Source organism: Lepidochelys kempii, chromosome 1, assembly GCF_965140285.1.
Source record: "Lepidochelys kempii isolate rLepKem1 chromosome 1, rLepKem1.hap1, whole genome shotgun sequence".
Classification (NCBI taxonomy): domain Eukaryota; kingdom Metazoa; phylum Chordata; order Testudines; family Cheloniidae; genus Lepidochelys; species Lepidochelys kempii.
Window position 1 is genome coordinate 234464260 of NC_136380.1, and position 26775 is coordinate 234491034.

The 26775-nt window shown below is 39.5% G+C and overlaps 1 protein-coding gene across 5 annotated transcripts in view; it reads right to left on the reverse strand.

Moving 5' to 3' along the window:
- SOX5 (SRY-box transcription factor 5) overlaps positions 1-26775 on the reverse strand; it is a 547425-nt gene that overhangs the window by 298889 nt on the left and 221761 nt on the right. For 3 of the 5 annotated variants that reach the window (XM_073318355.1, XM_078849534.1, XM_073318345.2), the window contains exon 2: positions 10488-10719. In XM_073318355.1, coding sequence (XP_073174456.1) covers positions 10488-10718 — 231 coding nt within the window. In that variant the 5' untranslated portion in view covers position 10719. The remainder of the gene's footprint in view (positions 1-10487; positions 10720-26775) is intronic. The other 2 variants (XM_078849539.1, XM_078849535.1) reach the window with 1 other exon arrangement.

A 26775-nucleotide genomic window follows, 5' to 3' on the forward strand; every position in this document is an offset into this window, starting at 1 on the left:
ATGGTCATCAGAGCAGGGGTGCTTGTTTCTGAGTGAAAGCTCACTGCAAAGAATGTTTTACCTTCTAAATAGAAATTAACATCTATGCAGATCGCTATTGTGGAAGTTAGGAATGCGGAGAGTGGTGGTCTCTCAAATAAGAAGGTCCCAAGTCACCTAGGGTTTCATAGGTGAAAAAACAAAGACTTAAAGTCAATCTGGAACCCAACAGGCAGCCAGGGCAGGTCATGGAGCACAGCTTTTGTGTGCTGCCACTGTGAAGCAATGTTTAATAGGCTGGCCACTACATTGTGGAACAGCTTAAATTGCTGTGTTGAGGTGGTATGTAGAGTACGTTGCAGTAATCCACTCCTGAAGTGTCAGAGGATTTTGTCCTTTCTGTAATATCCCTTATTATTTCATGTCATCAAAGCCCCAATTCTACAAAGGGCTCTAGAAGAGTTACTCCATGAGGAATCAAATTAAATAAGCCCCCATACCAGCATAAGGGCCCATGAAGGCACATCTTTTTGCAACATCAGGACCTTAACATTTCAGGAGGAGGAGTGTTTGTTTGTGTAGCACCGCAACACACTTAGGACATGATATAAACAATGGTAATGGTGTTATGTAAAGCTTTTAATGGCACTTGTTTCAAATAATCTGCATAATTATTTTGTTGCTTCTCCTATTGTCTTTGGTCTACAAACAGTTAATTTTGTTTTAAAGCCATCTTTCCCTGAGGCTGGCTTGAGTTCTAAAAGCATGAAGAATGATGTTGAAGTAAACACTACTTTCACAGATAATGATAGCATTGTTTATGGTACTATGGCAAAGTCATCCTTGGTTAAATTAGGCACAAACTCCAGTCAGTTATGTCCAACTGCTTTATTTTGTGATGTTAACTTCACAAGATTCATTGAGGTTGCTGTGCTTACATAACAGAGGAGATGCCTCATCTGCTCACCTGTACTGTATTTAAACAGTAATTAGGAACAACACACTTAACCTCTTTATAATAAAGCAGGACAACAAATACAGGCCAAACAGTTTAGGTAAGGGCTGAGCTTGCCACCAATCCAAAATTTTGCAGGATCCTTTTTGCTTGACAGAGGAAGTTTGGTGTCCTTTCACTTTTAACTAAAAGTGCTTTTTAGTGCTGGTCCACTGGCACTGCAGCATGGCAATCTTTTTTCCATTGGGAGATTGTGCACGTTTTTGGAATTAACCTGCCTAAGTCAGGCATGCACACTTAGGCATGCCCATATTGAAATTTTGAGTCTGTGTTTTGCCAGAGGCCTTTCTTCTGCCATGAAACTCCTATAAAATTGAATAAACCATTTAATCTAAGAATATGATGGAGAGGAAGTTGACATTTCATTGATACACTCAAGACAAAAGGGAGTAGTTAGTTCAAAGGGGGCGGGGGGGGGAGCATGGTTGGATGACATGATGGTTAAAGTGCCAGCAGCTGCCTGGAGCCATATCTGTATCAGTGCTCTCACCATTATTACCACTGCTGGAGCTGCAAGTGTTAACAAAGCGAGGTAAATTTAGGGTAGACAGAGTCTAAGGAAGGTTAATTCGTAGGACCTGGGAAAAGGGAATAGGATGGGAATAGGATGAGAAAATTAAAGGGAATAGGATGAGAAAAATCAAGATATAGCAATGCGGGTGGGGGGGGGAAGAGGAGAGAGGGTGGAAGAGAAAGGAGTACTCACAATAGATATAAATATTAAGTAGAGAAGTAACATCTTCTTAATAGAGAGTCACATGTTTGGATTAGATCGCAGGGAAATTCCTAAAAGGAAGGTGCTACGGAACAATCACTGTTAGATAATGGTCTTTACTGAGACAGTCTATCAAGTAAGGTGTTCAAAGAAGGGGTTGAGCAGAAATGGGCTTAATGCAAAGAAAAGTTTTGTGTAATGGTAGCAGTAAATGCATTGGAGGTGATGAATGCATCGATTACTATGGCCAGTTCATCATCTGGGAAAATGGGAAGAAATTTTGTTCATGTTAAAGGTGGAGTTCCACATTTTTTACAATGGAAGCTGTCTGGTCATCTAGCTGTAATGATGAGTTAAACAGGACCCCAAGGTTTAGATGTGCTGGGACAGAGAACTTCAGTGTTCCTGGTTAGTTCTTAAAAGCATTACCCTTTTTTCATCAGCATCTCCTCAGACTTCTCCTCAATTTTAGTCTGAGGCAGCTAATCCTCATCCAGATGCTAATCTCCTCTAAACATGGTGACATCCATGAGATGGCATTGGCTGTGTCTGTGGAAAGTAAGATATACAGCCAGGTGCCAGGAGTAGTGTTGGCACTGAAGGCTCTGTCTCACTCTCTCGCTAAGTGAGCTCAGATAGCTGTTGAAGAGAAGGAAGAACAGAATAGATCCTTGCAGGACCACACAGGTGATGGATTTGGGTAAGAGGAGCTGTGGTTCATAACCACTCTCTGGGCTTTGGCGGAAAGGAATGATTGGAGCCATTGTAGCGCTGTACCCGCTACTTCAGCTTGTCACGCACGTAGATCGCAACACTTTCTCCATTGCCATGAAAAGATTATCCTTAGTGCCACAAGGGCTTTCTCCATGCCCTGGTATGAAGCGTCTAGGTTACCAATAGATGTCTTGTGTTGCTGGAGCGTGGCTGTCACTACAGTCTCAATGGGTTTGCCAAGGGATGGGAAGTTAGACATCGGACATTAATTTAAGATGTCCACTTCCAGGGTTGGGTTTTTGACAACTGGAAGGGCTGCTGCTTCTTTTTCTAGGAAGGTTGGAAGGTTTATTTCTTGGAAGGTGTTGATAATTGCTGTTAGTAGTGTGCCTAATTATTCTTCATTGGCTGTCACCATTCAGGAAAGGGACAGATCTGTTTCACAGATGGTGGGTCAACTACTCCTAAGGATTTCAAGTTGTTTGTACCCAGTTCGTTTCTGTATAATTTTTCAGCTACCTAAATGAATCAGGTGTCTGCTAGTATTTATGTGAGAAGTTTAAATGATGGCTTTGTCTAATATTAAGTCATTGAATTGAAGGTTAGGTGTGCCTACAATTGCAAACAATGGATACACATGAGTTCCCGCTGCTTCTATAAAACAAAGGTGTTTACTTTTCAGGTGATTATTTTCTGCTTAACTGATTTCAAATGGACCTATTAAAAATGAGTGCTTTACACTAAGGCTATGTCTACACTACTGACCTTTGCAGTGGTACAGCTGTACCACTGCAGATACAGGTCTCCTGTGCAGCCGCTCTATGCCGGCAGGAGAGAGCTCTCCCACCACCATCATTAAACCACCCCCAATGAGCAGCGGTAGCTATGTCAATGGGAGAGCTTCTCCATCTGACATAGTTCTGTCCACACCAGCAGGTCTGCCAGTGAAACTTTTGTTGGCCGGGGGGATGTGTGTGTGTTTTTTTCCACACCCAACCAACAAAAGTTTTGCCAACGAAAGTGCGAGCGTAGACAGCCTCAGATACTCAACATCAACCTACCATCTCTCCCCCCACACATCACACATGCCCCTCTGATTTTGTGGCCATGAAAACTGAAGTCACCCCTCTGCATAAATTTCAAAGAATCTATAAATAGAAAGGTTGGCTTCAGCTACTTATATTTATCGCTTTAACTACATTTCTAGCCCTTTTTGTTTGAAAGTTATCATTGGAATTTTTTCTTATAGTGATTTTCCTCTGTAATCAGGAGTCACTTATTGTCCTTAGAGACCAAAACAGGCCTTTTGGCTCCTAATCAAACCCTAGCCACAGGTCCCTTGCTTTGGAGATGGGACCCCAGACCAATTCACAGCTGTTGGGGAGGAGCTGCTTCCTTCACAGACTGCTGCCAATGGGCCACCTCAGATTTCAACCTGACTGCCTCTCAGCCAATTATTTTTGCTAGGATAGTACATCTGCTATGAAGTTTAGGTGACCACTGTACACAAAGAGGCAATATGGCCTGGTGGACAAAGCACAAGGCTGGAAGCAAGGGACTCCTATGTGACAACACTGACCTTCAATCCCTCAGTGGCCTTAATTTCTGCCTTAGTTTCCTCATCTGAAAAACGGAGATATTGTATCTGGTTTACTTTCCTCCTCACAAAGGTGTTGTGACAATTAATTCACTGCTGTTTGTAAAGTACTATATAACTGTGAATAGACAGTATGTACAGAAATAAATGAGGGTAGGAATGAAGACAAACAGAGGAATACAGCTTATAACACAGGACAGACAGAGGCTAGTAACTTAAATACAGTGGTGATACTTTGTGTGCTGTACATGTGAAGTGCCCAAAAGCTTTCCCTAGCCCCCTCACTACTGGACCCTATGGATTAAATGGAATTGTCAAGGACAAGGACCGTACTGCGTAACTTCACGAGCTATGTGATCAGTCCTAACTGATTCTTCTGCACGTTTCCTCATTCCTGAAAGCCTAGGGGTAGTTTTCTAAAACAATACAAGTGTAAAGATTGAAAAGATCAAACTAAGATACAAACCTAGAATTATATGTATGGAAACAGCTTTCATGTGCTACTTTGTGATGACATTTATATTGCAATGTTTGTAATAGTGCATTTTCATCCTATGATAAGTATCAATTTCTCAGAAAAAGAGAAAGGAGAAAAGAAAAGACCACCACAAAACCCCACAAAGATGCAAATTTATCGCCATTTTTGCTTTGTTTTAATTGAACTAGGCCTTGTTCACAAACTTGTCCAGTTCTTATAGAAACAACAGTTTATACCTTAAACTATGAAAGTGGGAGTGTATGTGTGTGTGTAATTATGGTAACTACTAACAATTTCATACTGCCACATTGAACATATGACTTTTAAGCTAGCTTTATCTGAATCTTTGTGAATCTATTCTCCGTGCTATTAAATTGAGCACATTCCTCGTTGTTCAAAAGTAATTACACTTTTGTCTAGCGTGTAGGAGACTGCTCTCCCCAAACAATGAAATTCTCATTATTAGAGCAAGCACAATAACTGCACTGGTGTTCACAACACTGTGCATTGTATCATCACAATAACTTATCCTATACTTGGAAAGGTACATTGGAAATCTGAATTTCTCTAAAAGCTCTTTAAAACCCCCCCCACTATTTTCCATAGTATAATTAGGATCCTATTCTGACATTTTAAAAAGCTATACACGTTCTCCCCGCAACTTCTGAGTAGCGGCTTAAGTGCTCTGGCTGCACATTATTTTGACCCAAGAACATTCAAAAAATGTGTGTATAACCACTGATCTACTGGCAAAGCGTAGGCCAAGATGTATGCATGCATAAAGGCAAAACTCAAAAAGAGTATTGGAGAGTGTCTTATTTTTGAGCAAATGGAAGAATAGCACAAAACAATGTGCAGCTTAAGCTTCTTCATTATTCTGATTCTTAATATCATCCAAATGTCTCAAAATGCTTTCCACTTATGCAAGAATCAATTAATTAACTGAAAGCAGTCACTTCTAGGGTCAAACACTGAAAGTATTTAACAATGTACAGCAACATTTCAGGCCAATTTAAGTCAAAAACTTAAGGTGCATACTGGATCCAACTGAAACTGAAGAGGCAATGTAGATTGGCAAATGTAGTTACCCAGAGTGGAATACAACAAGGGCCATGGCACAAACACCCTGATCTTGCCAAAGGATCTTTTAACGTCAAGAGGTTAAAACTCTGATTTTACATCTCACCTACTCTTTGAACAATATTCAAGAAGAAATAGTCTCTACCCTTCTGGAGAAGGATCATCAAAATGTTCACAGTATAGTTTATCAATTACTATATTTTGAATCCTGCCACTTCTTATGTCTAAAACACTGCTGTGGTCACTGCTGGTTCCCATTACTACACTTTGAAGATGACACAAGGGCGCTTTGTATGTATGCATATGCCAACATGAGGCAGATCAATCGTAATTAAATAAAAAAAATCCCAGAACTTTTGTCAGAGAAGGGTCAAATGCTACCAGTTATATTAGGGTACTGCATCTTTGAATGGGGGTTGGCGGGGGGGGGGGGAAGTCTTCAAAAGAAATAGAAATGCATAGTTTAGTCATGCAGTGCATTTCAGCTAAGGCTAGTTGGGGGCCTGCTATTAACTTTAAAGGAGAGCCTCTATATATTTTAAGGCAAAGAGTTGGTCTTGTACTTTTTCTTGAGCCTTTGGCTCAGATTCTGACAGTTTACCCTTTTTCAAGAGCATGGACTAGACTTTTCATATTTAGAATTATTTCTTGCTTGATTTTTTCCCTGAGCATTCGTCTTTCACAGTTCTTGGTTGCAGTTACTTTAATTGGGGGAAAAATGTGTTTGCATTTTCTTTTCCAAGTCACCAGGATTTGTGTCATTTTTCTCTGGGATCATCCGGATCTGGATAAAAATGTCTGGAAGATGGATAAATATATGGCTAGTTTCTTCCTCAAGCAGGAGGAAATTTGAGATAGTTTTGCCTCCTCAGAAAAAGGCTTTCTTTGGTTTACGTCCCTGCCTCTCAGATGTATTGTTAAATTCCAAGGAAGATATGGAGATGGAGCTCTCCAACTCCTCTGAAGATTTGGCTGAGTCTAGAAAACTCCCTCCTTCTCTGGGGTTCTGCCTTCCTGTCCTTTGGACCTATGTCTCTACACTGAAGTTCAGAGACAGAAGTTTCCAGGACATGGCCTAGAGTAACAGGGCTTGCTCTTGCTCAGAAAGGCAAATCCTAGGGAACTCTGAGGTCAGGCAGATTCTCTAATGGCCCTTCTGTTGGAATGGATCATCATCTCATAGGTCTTAGGATATCCCAGCCATTGTTCCCTCTAATTTTTGAAAGGCTGTTTGTGCAAAAAATTTCTTCTGTGCAAATTGTTGTGCAAGCAGTGTTTCGCCATGCGCGCACACAGCTTAGAGGGAACAGTGATCCCAGCTCAGGGGCAGTGGAATTGGGGGGCCTAGCACCCTTACATTGGAAATATTCTGCAGGCTCTGCCTGCATATGACTCCTACATGCTGGGGGTTAGGGACAGAGGCAAAAGTGGGACCCAGAGAAGCTTGAATGGGCCTGGAAGAACACAGGACCATCCTTCCTAGCCTGGAGCTGAGTGCCTGCCCTTCCTCCCCTCATACCCCTCCTATTCCTCTGTGTCCCTGTCCCAGCTGGTGGGAATTATAAAGGGAAGCCCAGGTGACAGTGACCTATCAAATAAAGGGAAAAATTCAGCCCCTGCTGAAGATGCAATGGTGAGTGATGAGTAGAAAGATGAGGCATGCCAAGAGGCTCCTTACTCCCTAGGTTGTTCTCCAAGTCTGAGTTTCTTTGCTATTCTTCTTCCATAACCAGGTGCTGGGCAATGGAGCATAAGGAGATGGTGATGGTGGAAAGAGCCATTGCTGTTCACAGCACTGCTCGATAATACAACCCTAGACAATTTCATGCCTGTTCTGGATAGCTTAGCTCTGGATTTACTTCTGCTGGTTTTATCCCCACAGCTGCAAGCAGGCTGTAGGCCAAGCATAAAAAGACCTGGGGACCTTTTGATACTGAAATATCTGTTTTTTCCAGAGCCAAGCCACGAATGTCTCCCATGAGGCACCCACTGAGAGATGAAGCAGACAGCATACAATTTGTTCATGAGGGATGCAATGAGGTGGGAGTGCCTTACAACTTGGGCTTAAGACTGGCTAGATGCCTGGGCAGTGTTGGTCTGGTTGTGCCTTTTAAGAAGGCTTGGCAGAATTTGCTTTTTATTTAATTTTGACAGATTAAATAATTGTCTGAACCCCCCTCCCATAATTTTGTGCACCCATGGGAAATTTAAATCAATAAATAATGTTTTTTTTAGTGACAGTGGATGTTGAGATTCAAAATGTTAAACCTTTATAAACTGTTAAAACACAAATTGTCAACATCACATGTCAAAATATATCACGTAAACATCCTGAACTCAAACTCCAACAAATTCCCAAGCAGTACTTTTCTTACTTTGCCTCTCTGTAAATTTTGATAATTGATGGAAATATTTTCTTGTTGATGTGTGTATGTTTGATGAAAGCAACATTTACTGATTAAAAAATGAATCCTTCCAAGCCTACCTATAATATACTGGAGAGATCTGTAAAAGGTATATCCTGTGAAGGCCATCATACAGCTGTAAAATGAGAACGCCAGGATTACTAGCAGAGTCAGTCAGTGTAGTACACAAGTTGTTAAGGAGCGTGAGACTGCTAGCACTCTCCTGATAAAATACCATTGGCCTACACTGCATGTGTGCACACACCTGGATTTACAGTACCAAATCGGATAGGAACAGTTCAAGTAGTGGAATAATGACCCTTGTAGTGCTGCCAAGGTGAATAGGCTCTATGGGGATAGATACAGTAAGTGCTGATCACACAGGTTAAAGCCACTTACAAGTTGTCACGGCTCTGTGCTCATGTTTTTTCTCTGTGAGATATCAAAGGTGGGGGGAGAGGGGGACAGAGGGAAAGAACAGGGATCATATTACATGTATATTGCTTATTTGCACTGATCACTTCACTCATTGTGCATGAGCTAGCACTTCTTTCACATGTCAGGGCAAAAAAACAACCCCTCTCCCCTGTGCACACACAAGAAGAAACTGCTTCAAATGCACATGCTATCAATACATTCCATACAACAAAACTGTCTGAAATGTGCAGTATAAAAGTATTATTAGATGATACAGTATGTTATTTTGGTGTTCAATTAAGGCCAATGTCTTGCAGGAAGTCACAATAGATGACTACTCTGGACCTTTCTAGCCTTTAAAATAAATAAATCTATGCATGAATAAGTATACAAGTCAGTCAAACTATAGTTGAATGTTTCAGCAATGTCCAGGGAGAACACACTGCGGGGCTCCTTAGAGGACAAGTTATATTTACTCATTTAGGGCTTAGTCCTCTACTATTGAAGTTGGTGGAAGGTATGCCTCTGAATTCAGTGGCAGCAGGAAAAGGCCTTTATATTTGAGAAAGCATCTATCCTGGGTTTAGGTGCTGTACAAGATTGAAAATCCAAACCATAATGCCAAAGAAAATTTTAAAAGACAAGGGATCTCACACCAGGCCAAAATACAACATAGCCCATATGACAGTAAAGCCCAGTGTTCCTTTGACTTTAATGGCACATTAATGAATAACATCTGCACAGCACGTGTGGTAGAGGATCAGAAGCAAGCAAGTTAAAAAAAAAAAAAAAGCATAATAGCACCCCTGAGCAATCTCTCCCACAAGGTTGCTCTCTCAACTTAAAATTGAAGAACAATATAAAATTGAATGGGAAAAAAAAAAGCAGCAAGTTTTTTCATCTAGAAAAGCAGCTCCAGTGGAAACACACTCACTTTCAAAAAAAGGGGTGGAGTGGGGGGATTTTTAATGTAGAGCTTGTTGCACATCTGTAATGAGCTGTAATAGCTTAAATAGAACTATGGAGTTGTCATAGTCTTTTGTGATAATAAACTGACACTTATTGTATCATTCATTTTTTAAAGTTTTCAGATATACTGGACCAAAGGTTATCTTTATTTAAAGTAAAATTGAGAGTGAATGTAGTCCTCCTGAAAGCTGGGGACTAAAGCAAAGTTGGTCACATTTTCACAGGCAAGTGTTGTGCAAATGTCTTCCCAGCATAGATATCTGCCAGTACACCTCAGACCTGGATTTAAATACCTCCCTGATTTTCTACCTCTATAAAAAAAAATTACAATATTCTAAACATGTCAACTTACAATTAATGGGACTGCAATATCAGAGTGGAACATGGGAATGAGCTTTTTGGTTTGTTTTTAAATAAGGACAGTCCTGGGCTTCCAATGGACTTCTAATTTTGGTCAATTGGCTCAAAGTCCATAAGTTGGTTTGGCGAAGCGTACGTATGACTGTTAGTTTACAGGTATGTTGGCTTCTTTCTAAGTGAGGATTTGAACCAAGGTCTCCTGATGTGAAAGGCTGGAAATAAGAAAATTAGCAAATTCGTGTATAATTAACCACCATGTGCAAGACAGACATCAGCAGATCCAACTTCAACTTTTAAAAACAAAATCCAAAGTCAAGTCTCTGTTGCTCTATTTTATCCTTCATTCACGCTCTTGTGCCTAGATGTTCCATAGACCTCAATGTATGCATTACACTCCACATGCTAGGCCAAATATTGCTTTCACTAATGATGGTCTAAAACCAGAGTATCTACTAGTAAATGAACAGATACAGAAATCCAGTGTAATTAAGAGCAAAATTTAGTGCCCTCTGAGCTAAAATAAATGAACAAACTGAGGTGAGCGAAAGTGGAGTTTGATACTTAACAGAATGATTTAGCATTGGCAATGGGGGTGGCAGGCAGTCCAGCTAGGTCAAAACTTTCACATTATTGTAGTATGGTGCGGTACGTGTGACTCTGAACTGTATACTGTATAAAGGGCATATCTGGATGCCAAGCTATTGTAGATGCACAATCAAAGAATGGATGTAAGCACAACAGACCATGAGCCAACCTACCATTGTATTGTGCTGAGAAGTGGGAGTTCTATGGCCACAACTCTCTTGCGTCAGCAGAGAAACTGGCTGAAATTCCTCAGAGCGAGGCTTGTTGGGAAAACTCACATGCAAGGGAAGGTGAAAGGCTGGGAGCCCGTCACTCTCCTCTTCTTCCACTTTCTGTCTGCTTGTCACCATGGCTACCTCTCCATCTGCTTCCCCATACGGAGAGGCTGGTCGCTTGGAAGACATCCTGGAAGGAACAAAAGAGGAGAAAATAATAAAACCTCCAAATAAATCCTTAATGCCGTCATTGTGTGGTTAGGGGCCATTGTAACAGAAATGCCTTTTTTGTGCTGGCAGAGAGCAGGAAACCATCCAAATACCACTGCAAAGCATATACAATCAGGAACAATGGCCAAGCAGGTAGCAACAGAACAGTGCTTGTTTGTTGTGAGAATAATACACTAATACAGCACTCTCTTGTATTCCAGCTTCTTAAACATGAAAATTCACCTAAGAACACTGTATAATTAAATGCAATTCCTTTTTAAAAATACCCATCTAGTTTTACATTTTGCAAGAGCCTATAGAAAATGGATCGTCTCCCAGGACAAACTAGCATCAACTTCGCTTTTAAAGGACAATAATCTGTTTTGTTCTAATGATATCCAAGAAAGTAAAGTAAAAAAAATATCTTGCTTTCAAGCTAAAATTTTTGTGTTTCTAAAGCCACCTATCAAAGTGAAGGGTAAAATACAGTATTGTTGGAAGAAACTTGTAAGGTTCACAAGTCTAGTGTTAATAAGTATCTAAACATTTGGATGCTTAAACTATCTAAACTGCCTGACACTACAAAAATTGGATTCTAAGGATTGAATAAAGATTACCTGTCAAGATATCCTATACTTGCAATTTACAGTTGGATCAGAAATATCATAAGAACACACATAAAACATACATAGAAAAACCACACCCAAACTTTCAGTCAAAACTTGGACCCCCTAAAAAAAAAAATTCACAAAGTAGTACAATAAACTTCTTACATCCTTTTGCATCTCCTGTTTTCAGAGGAGATCAGAAAAATCAAAATATCATGAGAAAAGCTATATTCATCATGGTATTTCCATCCAAACCAAGCAGTAATAAAAAGCTCACAAGATAGCCCAATCCCATTAAACTTCTAACCTGGTTTCCAGAACAGAGAGTTCCAGATAAGTATCCAAACATTGTGGACTTACCCAGACCTTCTGAGGTTTGCCATCACTAATTAATTTACCACTGTTCTTGAAAATGAAGGCTTGTGTGTGGCATAACGGACCTGTGTTCTAACAAGAGGCATCTGTTGTAAGGAATGGAATCAAAAGCAAGAAAGTACTGATTTTAAAGCAGGAACCCATTCAGCCAGGATATAATCATAGGGGAAGGGACAAATAAACCAGTTATATTACTAAAAACAATACTACTACTTAATGAAAAATGGATATTCATGAGATTGAAAAGTGAAGACTGTAAATAAAAAAGTTATAGAGAGAAGCTGAATGGAATAGTAAAAGACTGCTGCTCCTCCAAAGTGCAGCAATTATGATTCTAATTACACCTATTTTTACACTTTCCAGTTAAAACCTGTGTTTCAAAAGTCCAGCAGCCTCTTGAACCACATGTGGGGCTGCTGTGATGTGAAGCATGTCCAAACGATTTGGCATATTGAGCACGAAATGGTTCTTAGCAGCAGTCAACTGGGTCTGAAAACAAACAGTGACTTTAAAACAGTCCTTTGTTGTGACTTATTTTGCTTTTAATGATTTCATTTTTAGTTCTGCCCCCTAAGCCACATTAGATTATATTAAGAAAACTCAGACCCCCACAAAAAACCCACAGAACCTACACTTAGACTGGAGATATGCAACTATTTATATGTAGAGAACCAGCTTGTATTTTCTGTCTTATTCCAATGGACTAGCATCTTTTATACATATCACCTAAATTCTGTTTTCTAGACTCTCACATCTGTATGCCTGCTCAAACGTATGCATATGGACAGAGTTAATCAGATAGACTCTTGCTAACAGTATTGTATACTTAGCTGAGATACTTCAAGTTCTTACAGCCATGTCTGAAGTCCCAAGACCCTAATTCCCCTGCTACAGAATCCATGAGAGTTATTCATATTCTGCAGTAGAAGAGACAGAAACCTATGTTTAAATTTTCAAAAGTGATTTTGAGTGCCTGATTTTGGTTACTCACTTTGAGATGCCTTAAAAAGACTTGTTTTTTAGGAAGTCTTAGGCCTGGGTTACACTGGGGCGGGGGGGTGAGGGGGCAGGGTTAGAACTAAGATACGCAACTTCAGCTACGCTATTTGCGTAGCTGAAGTGGAAGTATCTTAGTTCGACTTACCTGGCCACCCTCACGGTGGCGAGTCGACCGCGGCAGCTCCCCCGTCGACGCCGCTTACTCCTCAAGCCCAGGTGGAGTACAGGCATTGATTCGGGGATCAATTTATTGCGTCTCGACGAGATGTGACAAATCGATCCCTGACAGATCGATCGCTACCTGCCGATCTGGCACGTAGTGAACACGTACCCTTACTGTCTGAATATCGGGGTTGTTTATAGTGTTTCAAGTTGGGCATCTGAAAATTGAGGCACTCAAAAACATTAGTCACTTTTGAAAGTGTAGGCTCTAGCTTTTAAAATGTAGCTAATGCCATGAAAAAAATACTGTAAGCTACTGTCAAAATCCTCCACAGCGATACACATTGTACCCTTTTATCCATAGTTAGGATCCCTTATCTGAAATGAGGGTCTCTTCCATATACTCTTCACCCAACTTGGTGTGAAGAACTTTCACCGGCGTTAAACATAGAATAAGTGCAAATGATGTCACAGAGTTCCATTGTGTAGTAGGAAGAGGAGAATCTGAAGAGCATTTCAAAGTTCTTCTACTAGCCCCACCCCTGAATATATAGATCCCTCTACAGTGCTCAATTAGCTTGCCAGGATTCATCGCCACTTCCTGCTGGCCACTGCTTCCAAAGGGAACAATTTAAGTTCTTACAGGAAAATATAAAGAAAGGAAGGGAGTGGGGAAGAGATAGGTGACACATTCTTATTTATTTTTAATACAGAATACTATATTTTTAGTCCATAACACCATGGGCCAGACTTTGAACCATAGTGCAAAGGGAGAGGGCACAAGAAACTCTCTCCTATTTTGCCCAGCCCCTATAAGGTCCAATCACAGTTGCAGTAGCAACTGTGATAAGTGTTTGACAGAGAGCAAGGACTGCTCCCTTCATGCCCTACCCACCCTAATGCAAGAGCGACAGGTAAGCAGGTGGGTCCACAGTCCTGCTTCCAGTTTTCACTGGCTTGGAGACTGAGAAGACACACAGAGGAAACTAGCAGCACCGTTCCGAGGTATACTCTCTACACACCTATCATATGTACCAGGGAGTTCAGGGTGGGATTGTCTTACTGGCTGCAGAGCTCTGCCCTGCCCTCTACTTGAGCCAATGTAAATCTGATACAATTTGGCCCTGTAATTTCATTACCACCGTTAGTATTCAATAGCAATCCTGTACAATAGAATAGTATTTAATTTTTCACTACATATATCTAGGAAACTCACACAAGTAAAGGCAAGACGTGAAAACTATTCCAACCTGAAACCCCATCATAAAGGGCATAAAATGTTAGAGGCTGTAACAGCAGAAAGCATCAAATTGTTCTGATAGGTTCATGGGCAGAAAACATGACAAAATGAATTCATTCACTGCTAGTTTTTTCATTATTTCCTCAGCTTTATTGGTCCCTCTAATGACATTTTAAAGACTCCAACACTTTATATCTTTGAATTCTCTTCCCCCCCCCCCTCACATTTTGAACAGCTTCATTTTCCTACTGGGCTAATGCTAGGTATTAAGTGAGAGTCACCTATCCTGCATACAAGTAACCCTGAGCTCCAGTTATAAATAATATACAAAGGAAAATGGTTAATTAGCTAAAAGAGCTCAGTTGTTGAGTAACAAGGTTAGCAGGTCTATTCTTTTCCTTACCATTTTTTTTTAAAATTAGGTGTGGCAAAGAATATACTGATAGAACACAAAAATGCAACCATCTTGGGCCAAACCCTCAGCCTATGGAGAGTTATATCAGCTAACACCAGCTGAATATCTAGTCCTTGCTTCTCCGAGCTTTGGTTCTCAGTTACACTAGTGTAAATTGTGTGTTCATACAGAGAGCAAGAAATAGGCATAGTTGGTAAAGTCAGCTAAATAATGGACCAAATTCTGAGCTTTGATGTACACCTCTCATTGAAATCAATATGTTTCTGTGCATCGTATCAAAGACAAAATTTGGTCAAAATAATAGTATAACCACAGGTAGTTAAGAGTTGAATCAGAACTGAATTTGCCTATCACCAATTCATTCTACCCAATATAAGCACAAGACAAAGCAATATGGTATTAATTTTCTGAGACAGACCTGAGTCCCCAAAGTTCAGAACTACACTCACACCCCAATGCTCATGTGCATTTGGATTCAGTTTTCAGCTAGTTGTAGAGATAGGCTTGAGCTGGATTCATGTTTGATCTCAATTTGACCAAAGACTGAATTGCAACTGAGGATTTAGATCTGATGTTCCAGTCCAGACCCATTACTAATTCACTTAAGAGGACCCGTTCTGTTAGGAAATGTATCTTGGTTTGGAATGCAGAAGACAATTAGCAGATCTATCTTTTCATCAAGTTTGCTGTCAATAGTTACATTATTAGTTCAGTAAAATCTTATTCTTTTAACTCATAGTTGGCTAAAGTATGATCTATACTATACTAGGCATGTGAGCTATCTGACAGCAGTAGGTTCTGCTGGCCTTCAGCTCCACCTGTCCATTCACTCTCATTCAATTTATCACTTATTCTTTGTAGATTAATAGCATCAGGATTTCAGTCTTAAAGTCAAAGGGAGTTTTGCCACTGACCTCAATAGGGCCAGGATTTCCCCCTAAGAGAATAAATGCTATGTTACATCCAAATGCAACACCTTCTCCTCCACTGCAAGGAGTGCTGGTTCCAGCCCAACCACTTCAGTGTACCAAAGAGTAGGAGTCAATTTCTTCTAGACACATTTGAGTTTAGTGCATGGAAAATAAAGGTGTAGCCTGTTGAAAGACTGTAAACAGAGGCCCATTTAAAAGTCCCCCACTATATTTCAATTTGTTCATTTGGCTTTGGATCATTTGATAAGTAATTGCATACCCTAAATAAATCCACAGAGGCAGCCAGTATTCAAGGAGATGGTGCCCTCTGGTATATAACCAACATCAATCCCAATTCAATCGCTTATTCCATAAAATTATGAAACTCTAATCTTGTTACATTCAGCAAAATACCCCAGAAATGTTTCAGATATCCACAAAGGCTTTTGAAGAAATGGCTTATCCATGTCTTTAAAAGTGACAAACACAGATGTGTCAAGAGAAAAAGATATGAGACTGTAAATCTTAACTTGTTGGGGAATTAATTAAGGGATTCATCAATCATTACACAGCTAACACCATATATATACAGCCAAAATCCCATCAGCTGCCACAACCTACAGCAATCTACAGGTTAAAAACTCCCAAAGTCCTTCTGTTCTGACTATGTATAAATGACTTTGTATAATCTAGCTTTAAGACCTGTAATTATAAAACAGCATTAAAACAGGCCTGCATAGTTATGGATAATTATAGCTGGTACACTTTTTAAAGAAATAAAAAGCTTTTCCATTCAAATGCAGGCTTTGCCTTTTTGACAGCTCCAAGTCCACAGGACGTAGAGATGATTTAAATTGTACGTCAAAATTTTGACTGTGCAAGACTTTTTCCTTTTTCCCTTATCAAGAAAGGCATTGTTGTTTTCTCGCCATAACCAGGCATGACAGCGCCTGACTGCAGTCTTATAACTAGTTTCCAAATCAGCATGAAAATGCTCACCTCCTGAGTTTCTTTTCTGCTTCAAAAAAAGGCAAAGTCCTTCTCATGAGCAGAGTTAAAACATTCAAACCCCTTCCACAGATAGTAGACAAAAAGCTGCATTGTGGGGCAAGAATGGACACACACAAAAGGCTATCAAAGTTCTCACCTTCTGCAAGAATTTAGGGGTAACAAACTAATAAGGAGACCGTGACATGAATTTACTCTAAGGGCCTGATCCTCAGCTAATTGATATCAGTGAAAAGACTTCCACTGATTTCTGCAGGCTTTGGATCAGACTCTTTGTTCAATCTTCTAATGATAGTATGAGACCAAAAGGAGAGGAGCAGAGACTGCAGTGGAATCTACAGGGGCATTTTCCTGTAGTAAACGTAGTACTTATAGAAGGTGTTCAACTGGGAGCCCTGGAGACTCTGCTTTTCCACAAAACAAGAACAGATTATTAGAGTTATCAGAATTCCCCACATGCTCACCAACATATCTCACCTCTGATCACATTTAGATATGAGAGAACAGTTCTGTTCCCAGGCTCATTCAAGCTGTCCCCTCTCTGTAGAGGCTCCCAACGAAGGCTGAAAACTCATGTTAATTATGATGGTCATTTGGGCACCAAATTCCTCTCTGTTTACTTACACTAAGTAAGTAGTACCTTCCTCACCAAATAGCCCTATTCATTTCTTCAAGATTACCTAGATAATAAAGCTATTACTCAATACAAGTAAGGGTGGCAGAATCCAGCATTTTGTCCCACCAGGAACTGTGCTGTGACCCCAGCTCCTTCTACACGGGTCAGTGTAGTCTGCTGAGTCTGTCTCCCAGCTTGGAGACAAAACAGTCAGCTATGCCCAGCTCTGTTTTAGTCTTCAAGATATGCAAAAAATGTAAAAAGGTAAGAGAGCCTCTGTGTAACAAAAGTGATAGTCCTGACCTGGACTGATACTGCAGGGGCCTCTGCCCACTGCCAGTAGCTCAAGATTCACAGCCCTCTCTTAGGTCCTATGGTCCCCCTGAGACTAACTGCCTTTTGCAGCCATCATGGCTGTTGAGGGGAAGTGTTTGTGTGTCTGTCTTTCTTTCTCTCTTACAGAGCCAGGTCCTCCTCTTATATCTTCCAGCTGGGAATGAGAGCCACTCATTAGCTGCATCTGCTGATTCCCAAACTGCTGGGCTTCTCCTTAAGCCAGGGCTTGCTGTTCCCTGACTCTGCAAGCCCTTCAAGGAGCAAAGTGCCCTGCACTTCTGACAGACTTCAGATGGTAACTATTTTGAATCACTTGCAGTCTGGCGTGCAACTTTTCACTGCAACAGTTCTGCAGTTAAAAAAATTTTGTTAATCAATTAAAATGTGTGCACAAGAATAAAGAGGAAAAATATGTCTCAGCTGTCACTCATACTGGGACAAATAATCTATTAATTATACTTTCTTAGAACATATCAATCAGCCACCTTCTTCAAATGCATGCATGTTACAAAAACTTTATTGAAAAAAGAAGTTCTGAATGGTTTTGCCTTTGCAGTGATTAAGATGACTGTTAATGAAAACTAAACTCACCGAGGTGGAAACTGTATAACAGTCTTGCATAGAAAATTATTACAGCACGTAAAGTAGTTACCACTACTATCATTAATTTTCCCTAATAATTTAATGTATAATAATAATAAATAATTTTGAAATAATTTCAAATTTAAACATAATATGTTCCCTCGCTCTTCTCTTTTCCAAAACTTCCACTTTTCAGGTTTGACTTTTGACTGACGGTGGGTTTTCTTGTTTTTTGTTTTAAAGTTTGAGCAAAAATAGTTCAGTTGTTTCTGCCTCAGAACAAGGTGGAGAATGGTGGGGGAAGACCCTTTCTCCATTTAAAAAAAAAAAAAGCACAGTTTTAATGTATAACAGCCCTACCTGCCAGAACAGCTGGACATTTATCATATTTGTTCTTTTTGAGGAGACTTGTGTCTGAGACTCCTAAGGGAACATGGTTTCAATTTGACTGCATGTATAACTAGAAATAGTCAAAAACTTTCCATCAAAACTTTTTTGTAACTGCAAAAATTTTCACATAAATGTCTGCTTTACTTGACATTTTTCTATTTTTAATCGGAAAACTGAAAAACTGATTTTTTTTTTTGGTGGGGAATAAGAGGCGGGATCAATGAAGAATTGAAATTTTCCATTGACAATAACATTATATATTTTTTTGTTGTTGAAATTTTCCACAGGAAAAAAACATCCATCGTCTGACTAGCTCTAGTGTAACCCTTTGGGAAAAGCTGCATGCTGCATATGCACAGTATGTTATTCACAATTAGGGTGACCAGACAGCAAATGTGAAAAATCGGGATGGGGCTGAGGGGGTAATAAGAGCCCATACAAGAAAAAGACCCAAAAATCAGGACTGTCCCTATAAAAGCTGGACATCTGGTCACCCTATTCACAGTGTATTCTGCTAACCTTGTGAAGCATCCAGCTAATAAAAGGCTGTGCTGTAGATATGGCTCACCTAGTTATGAAGTAAAATGGTTCCTGCAGCTTTGCTGAGGCTAAGAGCCCTTGCCTCAACCACTACATCCTTTGTAAGGTGATGAAGGAGCTCTTAACAAGAGGACAAGCGCCACTCGCCTATTGTAGACCTTATATAGTTCTTTATTCATTTGTGGATCTCAAAGAAAGGTACGTATTATTTTACACTTTGCCTAGCTGAAGCACGGCAATGCTAAGTGACTTGTGCAACATCACACAGCAAATAAACATCAGCTTGAGATCTGCCAAATTTACTAGACTGCAATGTCTTGTACTGTATATCAGTTAAAAGAACTAAAAATCTAATACCCTACCCAGAGTACAGAAACAATATAGTTTCTGTAGGATTGGACCTTGCCTCTGCAGATGTGTGCACTTTAAAGGATGAAGCTTCAGAACTTGGACTTTTGCAGTGCTCTGAGCAAGAGAAGAGCCCAAAATCCAAAACACAGCTACAATCACAGTAAACACACTAACGTAATGGGGCCGTGTCAAACACAATGAGCATCCATCAGCACAAACTCTGAAACAGCAGGATGCAGTCATTGTTGATGTTTCAAGTAAACTGAGCCTGATCATTGGCTTCTTGCATGCAAAGAGCCTCTGCTTGGATGATCTTGAATTAAATCCACAAGCTCACTTATTTTCTAGTATGTCCTCTAAATTAGCCCTTGCCTCATTTTATTTCTTTCCTGTTTATACCTCTACAGGCATTTCCCTGTTAATCTTTCCACTTAATAAGCAATCTTATTTTCTTCTCTTTCCTTTTCAACATTCATCCTCCTACCACAGTGGAAATTGCAGATTTTGGTGTTTGTATTTGTTTTTCTTGTAAAGGTTTATGAACTAGTCAGCATTAGGCTATTGAATGTCACAATCCCTACAACATTAGGTAAGCGTCATTCTTTTGCCAGCTGAACTACAAATTGGGATCAGATCAAATAAGACAATCAAAACACTGAAACCTTTGGAGCTTTATTGTAGAAACTGCTTTTTTGAAAACAATGAAAAACAATATTTCTCAGTCAACCTCCAGTGTCAGGGTGGGGAAATTGTGCTGCATGCTGGAAGGAGTCTATTCATCTTTCTCCACATACACGGACATACAAATAATTTCCATTGACATTAGTGTCAAATACAGCAAAACACTGAGCTGTTAAGTCCTCTAAGAGTTTGACCATTACGAATAGCTTACGTATGACAGAGAAATGTGAGCAAGCACAGATTCACTTTGAAAGACTAGTTATTGTTAAAACTTTTGACTCTGCACAAGTTTGGGGGCTTACCCTTGCCCCTCCATAGTAATTGCTTAATCAAACTGAAACCAAATTCTTTACCAGCATAATGTTAAACGACGAATAATGTTAGTTAGAATCAACATTAACAGCAACAACTCCCTACCACCAGAAGCCTTGATTTCAGTATGATGAGCCACTTCTTTGACTCGGAAATCTAGTGAGAAACTGCCAGCTTCCCCCACTATTCCATGCTCTCAGACCCATGAAGCCATTGCTTAATACTGTGATTTCCAAACAAACAGCTGCCCAGGTTCATGCATTAAATATTTGATCACCAAGCAACAGATACAAACCGCCACCATCTAAATACACACTGAAACGCTCTTATTTTGAAGGTATTCTTCTTTATTTTTAAAATAATAACCTTCCCTAATCAGAGGTCCTCTATAATCAGAAATGAATTTGGAACATCAAAATACACAGAAACAATTCTGGAGTTTTATTCTACTTTGCTTTAACGTAGTTTCACATCCAAGTTCAGTATGAATAGTTTCTGCTGTATTTATGTGTAATTCTAATAAACATACAGATATAAACTACATATACAAGTTTTCCCTGAATACACAAACACTTTAACACTTTTGCACCTTAACTATAGGTTTCACTCAGACTGTAATTATATACATCCCACCTATAAGTGCCACTCGTATCTATGACATTTACAGAAGAAACGTATATAATTACAGAGTGACACCTATATATGTAAGTGAAACTTATATTTAAACAAGGGTTATATATATGTGTGTGTGTGTGTGTGCACGTGACATTCATGTCCTGATCCTTCACCATTAAAATTAATGAGAAGTTTACTATTGACTTAAATGGGAACTGGATTGGGGCCTCAATGAGATCTTGTGTATGCATTTATTAGAATTATATATTATAGGCAGAACACCACTTCAGTTAAAGTGCCTAAAGTGTTTTCATTCTAAGATGTTATTTTCAGCTCTTTAACATTTACAATTTTGTTAAACCTTTTGGATTGATATTTGGCAAATACTTCCGTAGCCGAGGAGCAAATATTTTTGGAAAGATTGAGTGGGGAAAAATCAATCAAGCCAATTTTGAAAATAAAATAAGTGGGAAAAATGTCATTTCCTCCCATTAAGTTAAAAATGCAATCTTTTTTGAATATAGCATCTCAGGATTTTGAAGTAAAATCTTGAAATCTGGCAAGGAGACAGGTCTTAAGTCCTAGATGTGCCTTTCAGAAGTTGGTAAAAATATTGCAATTTGTGAAAGTTATGTGTCTAAATAAAAAAGAAGATTTTGCTCAGACACACTGAATTTTGTAAAGCAGAAGTTTAGCATTCTCCACACATTCCACTGGTTCTGTGTGAACACGTGTCTCTTAAGATTATTCACAGAGACTCATGCCTCCTTTCCTCCAATAGGGGGACTGCATATGGAATAAAATAGCAAGGTACACGGACTAAGGTAAGACTCCTGTTTCATTGACTGCACATATTGTCAAGTGCAGAATGTTCTATTGCTGTCTTGCTAAGAGTTGAACATGCTTATATTAGATTCTCCATTTTTCTTTTTAAAAGACCTAGGCAGTAACAAAAAATACAATGTGATCATCCAATGAAAGACTGTGTTGCAATGCATATGCCCCTTTGGGTCTGGGTTTTACTTGCACAAGAGCCTTAATTTTGTCATCTTCTGACTTCTGAGTCTCTAACATTGTAACATCATGAATATTCATACTCCCACACACATGTGCAAACGTACTCCACATATGCGCATGGGCTCCCATTGACTTCAGTGGGAACCCTGCATGCATCTGTGGGTAGTTGTTTTGGGGTGTTCCCCCCCCCTTCTCGCTATCTCTATAAATAAATAAAATAAATGTTATGTATGTATATAAACATATGTATGTATGTGTGTATATATATAATACACACAAACACACACATATATATAGAAACACGCACACACGACTATAAAAGTACCTGCCAAGCCAAGTTTCAGCCACAAAGACAAACATTTGTAAAAGTTAAACAGCTGAAAATGGCCCCTTAGCGTGTACCTGAACTATAGGTGTTGCAGTGCTTATAATACCTAGATATACACACCCACCCATAGATAAAAAACACACACACACACAAAGTATCAAAATGTGAGACATATGTCTAGAGACAGTGTAACAATCCACTTGAACACTGTGAGGAGTCTCTACTTCTATTTCTTTATACAACGTGTGGTACAAAGAACTAAAACACAGTTGTAAAAACGTGTTCACTTTAAAATCTTTGGCAGTAAAAGAAAAAAAATTGAGGCCAGCATCTCTCACTCCAGGAAAACTCAAAGGAAGTCTGCCATTCACCCTTCCATAGGTACTTTGTCTACCTCCATGTCTGTTGTTCAATAGCAATTCCCATAAAGCTCCCCAAAGCCCCAGCTGTATAAACCAATGCTGTCAAAGAGCACAGTTAAGGGATGGATGAAACAGGGAGGGGTGTCTAACATGTTGACCACTGGCTGAGCTTATGAGGATAAAGGAGCCTTGATGGAGCGAAGTAATCATCCATTGCTGTTTGTTTATTTTACCTCCTCCACCACATACTGGAAGCTTTTTTGTTTTTTCCATTACCAAAACCATCCCCCCACTGAGAGGCCTTTGTGATCTAAAAGGGGCAGAGCCCCTCTTTCTTAACACTGGCAAGTTTATGTAGGCAGATTTGTTCAAACGCATCTTAAAATAAACATTTGGCTCCTTCCACTGTATCGAACTGTCCACACACTGCCTTTCAAAACACTTTTTAAAATCAGTGTAAGAAATACAGTTGGACTAGGTTATTTTTACCAAGACTTACTAAAACAGCTTTGCATTTCAAGACACACACTGCTGTGGAAGTCCAACTTAGAAGCTACAGAGCTACAGTTTTCTGAAAACACACACACGCACAACACGGTATGGTAAACAAAACCTGGCTGGTATGGCCATATCAAGTGGTATGCCAGTTTTCTTAAAGTCATTTTCATAAATAACATTTCAGTGTCTTCACTGGGGGCGGGGGGAGGGGGCACCAATTATAATATAGGTGAATTGGGCATTATAGCTGTTATGAGAAAGTGATCACTCCCCTGGGAAGAAGACTTTAAAGGGTACTTTACTTTATGCCACGGAACTGCAGGTTCCACTGACATGAGAGCTGTAGGTGCTAAGCACCTCTGAAAACCTGTACATCTATTTAAAAAAAAGAAGTGTGCAAATTTGGTGTTAGCCAGAGTTCCAGAACAACAGTCCTAGGGACTGAAGTCCTTTACTTATCCATAGAAGAGGTGCAGCAGAGGCAGCAAACAAGGAAAGTTCTCCCACAAAGCTCACCAATTTGCCCCAGCCACACCCTGGAAGGACTGCTTCTGGGGGCGGGGGAAGGAGGATAGTCCACTCTCCATACCCTGTCAATCCCTGGCCTCTCTACTGCACTGTAGCAAACGAGGTAACTAATCACTGTCAATTCTGTGATGTGAATAAGTTTAAATTAGGAACTTGAGAAAGACCATGCACTCATTTCATACAGGTCACTGAACAGGCACTGAGTATCACTAGTCCACTGATCAGTAACCACTTCCCACCATTTCTGACCCGAGCAAGATTCCAACAATATAAAAGCTGCATTTTTCTGACAGAAGACTTAACTAGAGTACCACTTCAGAGTACACCTTTCATAATATCCTCTAGTAGAACTGTCCCTCATAGTAGACTAAACTTCAACCCATATCAATAACAGCAACTTACAATCACTGAGTTCCTTTTACTTAAAGTGCTCATTCTACCTATTAAATAAGCCTTGCCATGAAATAAACATTATCCAACTCAAAATTGACATTATAAACAGAAGTATAGAGGCCCAATTCTGCTCTTCTACAGAAGTAACTCCCCATGGGTTTAAATGAGTGTAAATGACATTTAAAAAAAACCACAGCGCAAATCAGGGCAAAACTGGGACTCGAACCCAGGACTCCTGATTCCCAGTTGCCTCTTTTAACCACTAACCATGCTGCTTCCCTACCAGCACAAGAAATGCAGAAGTCAATGAAATAAAATATTGCAGAGATGATGTAAAGTTGGAAAGGAAAATAGCCTCCCTCCAAACCCTTCTCTGGGAAATTAATATGAAGGATGTAATGAAAGAAGGCTATTACGGCCAGATCTCAAGTCCATTCCAGTTCTCAATGATTTTGGTAGATTTTTAAAACATTGACTTCCATGGAAAGGGTAGTTTGTCATTATGTTGCCTCCTGTAGCTAGCAATCACTCTTTCACAAGCTGGAGGTAGCCGATGAGCATAACCTTGAGCTTGTTCAGCTCTTATCTTTTGTTTAAATGTATCAATACAACTACACTGGATTTTAACCTTTAAAAAAATGTAAACCATATTCTGAAGTCTGCAAGATTTAGGAGCATTCCTTTGGGGACATTTTCAGCTGTGCAGCATGCTTCTAGTTCTGCAAATCTGTTTGCAAGGTGGATGAAATACAGAGATCTACAGCTGGGTTTCCCCACAGAGAATTTTAGGAAGGCAGCCTCAAGATTATAAAATTCTACCGATTAACGAACTCATCAAATCTAGGGTTTTTTGATGCTTCTGTTCCTTCCCTGCCTCCTCTCAGAAGGACAGAAACAACAACAAAAAATGCAGACTGTGTATAGCCCTCCTATTACCCATCCTCCCACCCCAGTTTCGTGTGGATGTAGAATAAAGGCCACGTTTTTAAAGGTATTTAGGTGTCTAAAGATGCAGATAGGAGCTGAGTGCATTTTTCAGAAGTGCCCATGCACCTAACTCCTATTGATTTCAATGCAAGTCAGGCACCTACACACCTCTGAAAAACCCACTAGGACCCTATCTGCATCTTTAGGCACAGGCACCTAAATACCTTTACAAAAATAGATCTACTTCTCTTCTCCCTTTACACTATGTATTACAGAGCTTTTACTCCTGCATAGTTATTTTCATCTTCAAAACAGTTTACCAATATTAATGAATTATCACACAATCCCATTTTACACATGGAGAAACTAAGCAAGAGATGTTAAGTGGCTTGTCCAGCTCCACTGAGTCAAAGCAGGGATTAAGATATAGGAGATCCCCATCCAGTGCTCAGACATGACAGTCTCTGAATCTTATCCTTGCAAACTATACTCTTTAGCCCAATTGCCTCTGTCTGCTGCTTAGTGATCAAATATTTAATGCATGCCATAAAATGAAAATATAAACTCTGCAGCAGTGCCTCTTATTGGTCATGCTCTATTACTTAAACCTGGTGGTAACATGTGCCTATATGATGGTTTTCAATTTTATTATAGTCTCTATTTGCTCACTCACTTAAGATGTTTAAAGAAGAGTTGTATGGATTATCAGACAGTCTGAAAAGTTGAGTCCAGAGCTCTTCAAACACAGTCATTTTTGTCTTGTTAGCACAAGTAAAGTAAAAGCCTTGGGCAGGTGATTTAACATCCAGTTTATCCAAAAGGACTTCTAAAGGAAAAGGCAACCTTTGTAATTGTTTGTGATAATCTCCAAACTGATCATTAATTATCAGCTGTTAGTGAGCATTTCTTCCATCAATAGCACTGTGAAATTAATTTATTTCACGTGAAATCCACAATTGTTGATACTGCAAGCTGTATAATCAACCATTTTTCAAAACAACAAAAGTTACTAAAGTGGGCAGCAGCACTACTAAGTGGTTTCTGTTCATCTATTTTGTTTTCCCAACTAGTTAGAAACAATTTACCCACCAATATGAAAACAGAATAATAATCCTCTATTATTGTTACATTTTACATTCTGTAGTATCTTCCACTTGAGGTAGTAGTTACAATTGATTTAGACCAAATCAACTCTGCTTAATTAAATATACATCGATTTGCAAAGACAAGTAACTTTGAACTGATTTGGAGAAACTTCATTTTTCTTTTTTGGTTTGTTTGGGAGTTTTGTTTGTTCCTCCAGAACTAAATGCATACAATTTTAAAGTAATACAGAATTGTTGAATCAGAATATTACAGATTTGGAAGGGGACACAAGGGGAACAGAGATTCAGGAAGAGGTCACTAGAAGTAGAATTGATTAGTGTTCCCTCCTCAAATTCACATGGCTCAACTAGCATGGCACATTCCACACAAGACACTGTTTTAACAAAAAATATAGTTAAGGACAGAAATGTTATATAATTCCCTGACCAACTTTTTTCTTATTACTCAGACACAGTCCAAAGTGTGTAACTGTAAGCAGATCTCTGTACTATCCAGTGATAAAAGGGATACCTTACATTCTTACAGAGCTTGATTCAGTTCCATTAGAGTTAATGGAGATTCTCCCATTCGCTTTAATGGAGTAGGACTGAGTTCACAGTACTTTGTATCTCAAGGAACCATTTCACCCACCATGAAATTCAGCCATGGTACTCATGAAACACAAACATGTCAGCTGTTTACCTGCGCATAGCAACTCTGCACAGATTTAGTATGGAAATTAAGAATACTGTATCC